The sequence below is a fragment of the Etheostoma spectabile genome, chromosome 16 (genome assembly GCF_008692095.1).
Source record: "Etheostoma spectabile isolate EspeVRDwgs_2016 chromosome 16, UIUC_Espe_1.0, whole genome shotgun sequence".
NCBI lineage: Eukaryota > Metazoa > Chordata > Actinopteri > Perciformes > Percidae > Etheostoma > Etheostoma spectabile.
The window spans coordinates 20,253,632-20,259,201 of NC_045748.1; the positions used below are offsets into that span (position 1 = coordinate 20,253,632).

The 5,570-nt window shown below is 41.1% G+C and overlaps 1 protein-coding gene across 4 annotated transcripts in view; it reads left to right on the forward strand.

The window, feature by feature from the left end:
- wdr7 (WD repeat domain 7) overlaps positions 1 to 5,570 on the forward strand; it is a 158,254-nt gene that overhangs the window by 63,500 nt on the left and 89,184 nt on the right. For all 4 annotated transcript variants that reach the window (XM_032539998.1, XM_032539997.1, XM_032540000.1 and 1 more), the window contains exon 19: positions 108 to 205. In XM_032539998.1, the coding sequence (XP_032395889.1) occupies positions 108 to 205 (98 nt within the window). The remainder of the gene's footprint in view (positions 1 to 107; positions 206 to 5,570) is intronic.

Sequence of the window (5,570 nt, forward strand, 5' to 3'; positions counted from 1 at the left end):
ACACACACACACACACACACACACACACACACACAGTGTGGACACAGTCCTCTATCCTCCCTGCTCCTTTTAATATTTCATGCCTCCTCTTTGTGATCCTCCTCCAGGCCTCCCAGACCGGGAGGAACCCCGGAGACTCCTCGCAGGACACTGGCTGCCCCCCATCAGCCCTCCAACCCAGCACTACAGGCCCAGATCAAACAAGGTAACTACAAAAGGGGAGGGGGCGCTGGCTTCACACACCCCAGGGCCCTGCGGGGAGGGTGGGAGGGAGGAGAGGTGGACGTTTGATAATGCAGCCCACAGGCAATGAAACCCACAGGGAAAAGTAAAAAAAAACCTAAAATATCCTAGGATGAAGCTGCTACCGTTTCTTGGTCAGCAAGTCTTTAAAGGGATGTTCTGCTGTTTTTGACATGTGGGTGGAGTTGTACAAACCTGACAGCAGCTTTGCGGCATTTTTCCATGAAAGACATATTGCGCACTGAATTTGTTAATTTAAGAACAAAGACACAGTTTTACGTTAATACTGTACTGTAACCTCAATCTGTACTCACTTGATGGTTATTGGGTTTTGTGCCTTCCTCAATAGAATTTTAAAGGGAGTATTCGGGGGAGAGGCTGATTCACATTCACTTTGACAGCCTCGGTTTTTCAAAAAGAGAGGTTTGTACTGGAAATATTAAGGCTGTCCTCACAAGAAACATAGCATTGTGTTGTGTTCAAAATTCTAAAATAACTTGTTTATGTACTGTGTTTATGCTTACCTGACATGGGTCTTTAGTTACCGTGTGAATTATAACTGTTGTCTGTCGGGAACAAAGGAAAGAGAAGTGCACTGTTTTTTAAAGTGCAACAAAACCTTAAATTCCCAGTTGTTATGGTATGCATTTTACCTGTATGAATCACATGAAAGATATTTGATTTAATCTAATCATCAGCGTAGTCAGATAATGTTGCCTTGATTCTAAAAAAATGTCTGTTTTGGTGTACCTCTGTAGCCCCAACATGTAGCAAGTTTTTTAGGACGTCCGTTTTGGCGTAGTTATGGTGGATTGTAACTGTTTTCACGTAAGAGAGGTGGATGAAGCATCTATAAAGACCAAAAGGAAGAAAATAGAAATAGAGAGAAAGAGAATATCACTTAGTGAAGGTGACATTTTTTGTGGAGTCTTTCTTTGCAAAGAGAAACCCACTGTGGTTCACTGTAGGGGTTTTAACCTGCCGTCACCATCTGCCAACCACGCACACACACAAACACAAACACACACACACACACACACACACACGCACCACACCACATCAGGCTCAGTACCTTCAAATACACAGACTAAAAATCAAATCTATATGAAAACAGACACTGTACACACATATGCCATGGGTGGCACCCTTGGGTGTTCAGGGGAGGCGGGTTTTTAGTGCTATTGTCCTGTTTTAATGGAGGCCAAGCGTGACAAGCTCGTGGACTTATACACGCCACACGCCTATTCACCACCATTCAGGGGGAACGCTCGGCCGTGACCTCTGCTCAGCAAGCTACTCCCTGTGTGTGTGTGTGTGTGTGTGTGTGTGTGTGTGTGTGTGTGTGTGTGTGTGTGTGTGTGTGTGTGTGTGGCTTTGTGTGTGTGTGGCTTTGTGAAGGAGAGCGCTGCTAACCCTGTTCACTGTCTCTTTTCACATGGAAATCAAGAGGCCCCTCTAATATACTGCAACATTTACAGTGAGATTAACAGGGAGAGCAAGGTGTCTACACATAATTTAACACACCTAAAAACATCTTACAGTTACTATTTTACGATCATGTCCACATTAATTCAATTTTTTGTTTGGAAAAAAAAGAAAAAAATTCTTCAAGCAATTTCCGTCAGGGAAAACACAGACTTACTCAAGTGGATGGGAACAAAGGATCATTTGGGTTTATTGCAACATGGGTCTTATTTTCGTAGTTTTGTCAACTTTTTCTTTCATTAACAAAAACATTGCACCCACCAAGTTAATCTTTGACATGTGGGCCATAAATGTTGGACCAAACAATTTTTGCCTAAAACCTACGGAGTGCTTTAAATTGTTTTTTAAGGAGACATGCACTTGTATACATTTTGGAATTGAGATCCGTTTACACTCATGCAATGACCCCTTCACATGAGAGATAAACACAGTGCACCCGCAATATCCAAAGAGCACCTGTGGTTGAATAAAAGAAAGACTAAGCAACGCGTCCACTACTTTATCTGCAATAACAAGTTTCAATAAACAGGAATTATCCTTTAATAAGCTAGGGGTAGTCAGAGGAAACAGAGCCTTCTGCTAATGTATGAATGTCAACACAGACATGGACATCTTTTTTTTGTTTCCAATATGAGCTATACGGGGGCCGAGACGGTTCAACACAAACACAAAAGCTACAACACAAAAGCCACAACACAAAGGCCAAAGCTACAACACTAACGCAAAAGCCACAAAACAAACGCCAAAGCTACAACACTAATACATACGCCAACAGAAGTGAACGGCAAACGGAGCCTGTGGATGAGCAGAAGGAAAGAGCTTGTTGTTTGAAAATTACGTGAAACATGGCTCCTGGCTAATTATGATTAGTGTCGCTACACGATTGTCCCAAATAAGAAATGTTGTTCACAATCTTTATTTTCAATATTTAAGCTACAAAGCTACAGTGGTTGGTCTGAATGAAGTGAACCCAGAATTTTAACAATGACTTTGCTTCGTGCTTACCACCGGAAAATAAAATAAGTAAATAAATAGAATTCAGACTGTGGACTCCTGTGTCTACACTGTATTTAAAGCCATGTACGTATACAGTATTACCATTTGTACAGCCTATGGCTTTGTTGAATGTTGCTCAGTTGTACCCTAAAAAATACACACACACACACACACACACACACACACACACACACACACACACACACACACACACACACACACACACACACACACACACCTTTGTTTGTTCTTTTGTACCCTAAATGGCAGAGTACACACATATGAAAATACAAAGATATTGAACAACATTGCTTATTTGTTTATTTGTGACAATCATATAGCGACAGTAATCCTAATTACAAGCAAGGAACCATGTTTCACTTACTTCTCAAACATACAAGAACTTTCCTCCGCCGGCTCTATTTGTCAACAACAGGCTCACTTCCGTGATCAGTTATGTATTTGTGTTGTGGCTTTTGGGTTTGTGTTGTAGCTTTACATTTGTGTTGAACCGTCTCGGCCACCGTATACCTAAGACGATAAGTCGATTAATGAATTGGTCAATTGACAGAAACGTTATACAGTGGTGTGAAAAAGTGTTTGCCCCCTTCCTCATTTCCTGTTCCTTTGCATGTTTGTCACACTTAAGTGTTTCGGAACATCAAACCAATTAAAACAATTTCAAGGACAACACAGTAATCACAAAATGCAATTTGTAAATGAAGGTGTTTATTATTAAGTGAAAAAAAATCCAAACCATCATGGCTCTGTGTGAAAAAGTGATTGCCCCCCTTGTTAAAACTACTATAACTGTGGTTGTCCACACTAGTTCAATTTCTCTAGCCACACCCAGGCCTGATTATTGCCACACCTGTTCACATCAGGCATCACTTAAATAGGCCTGCTTGACACAGTAAGGTCCACCAGAAGATCCTTAAAAGCTACACATCATGCCGAGACCCAAGAAAATTCAGGAACAATTGAGAAAGAAGTAATTGAGATCTATCAGTCTGGAAAGGGTTATAAAGCCATTTCCAAAGCTTTGGGAATCCAGCGAACCACAGTGAGAGCCATTATCCACAAATGGCGAAACATGGAACAGTGGAACCTTCCCAGGAGTGGCCGGCCGCCCAAATTACCCCAAGAGCGCAGCGACGACTCATCCAAGAGGTCCACAAAAACCCCACAACGTCCAAAGAACTGCAGGCCTCACTTGCCTCAGTTAGTCAGCGTTCATGCCTCCACCATCAGGAAAAGACTGGGCAAAAATGGCTGCCTGGCAGAGTTCCAAGGAGAAAACCACTGCTGAGCAAAAGAATATCAAAGCTCGTCTCAATTTCTCCACAACACATCTTGATGATCCCCAAGACTTTTGGACACCATTCTGTGGACCGATGAGACAAAAGTGAAACTCTTTGGAAGGTGTGTGTCCAAGTATATCTGGCGTAGAAGGAACACTGATTTCTAACAGACCATTATACCAACAGTAAAATGGTGGTGATAGTGTGATGGTCTGGGCTGTTTTGCTGCTTCAGGACCTGGAAGACTGCCGTGATAAAAGGAACTATGAATTCTGCTGTCTACCAAGATTCCTGAGGAGAATGTCCGACCACTGTTCGTGTACTCCACTGAAACGAACTTGGTTCTGCAGCAGGACAATGATCCTAAACACACCACAAGTCCACCACCGAATGGCTGAAGAAAAACAAAATGAACTTTGGAGTGGCCTAGCCAAAGTCCTGACCTGAATCCTATTGAATTTTGTGGTATGACCTTAAAAAGGCCGTTCATGCTCGAAAACCCTCTAATGTAACTGAATTAGGACAATTCTGTAAAGATGAGTGGGCCAAAATTCCTCCGGACGCTGTAAAGCCTCATTGCACGTTATCGCAAACGCCTGGTTGCAGTTGTTTTGCTAAGGGTGGCCCAACCAGTTATTAGGTTTAGGGGGCAATCACTTTTTCACACAGGGCCATGATGGTTTGGATTTTTTTCCACCTTTAATAATAAACACCTTCATTTACAAATTGCATTTTGTGTTTACTTGTGTTGTCCTTGACTATTGTTTAAATTGGTTTGATGTTCCGAAACACTTAAGTGTGACAAACATGCAAAGGAACAGGAAATGAGGAAGGGGGCAAACACTTTTTCACACCACTGTAACTGAGTAACTATTTAAGTCATATTTATTTAAATCATGCCAATCAGTCTAGTTTTCTAGCTTCTATTGTGCAGATTCACTGGTTTTCTTTGTCTTATGTAATAATAAACTTAATATCTTTGGGTTTCTGTAGGTTGCACACAAACAATCACTCTCAGCTTTACACTGTGTGCAAAATTATCACACACGTTCTATTCCTGGGGATTTATTGTATTGTACTGTAACAAATGCATTGCTATCAGTCAATCAGAAATGTTAATACATCTTAAATGTGAATATTTAACAAAGGAAAAGTGAGTTTTGGCTTTCTCAGGAGAATATCTTTGTGCAGAATTGTTAGGCAACTAAATGAAAAAACTAAAATTTTTCCCATCTTGTTTATTTTAATTTCTTAGAGTAAGAATAAAACTCAAGATGTACAAAAAAACACAATTGACATTTCAAGAAATATTCAGTGACCAACATAGCCACCCTTCTTTTCAATAACTGTAATGAGCCTTCCATCCATGGAATCTGTTAGTTTCTTGATCTGTTAATTATCAACTTTTTGTGCAGCAGCAACCACAGCCTCCCAAATGCTGTTAAAAGCAGTGTATTGTCTTCCCTCACTGTAAATCTCACATTTAAGAAGGGCCCACAAGTTCTCAATGGGGTTTTAAGTCAGGTGAAGAAGGGGGCCATGTCA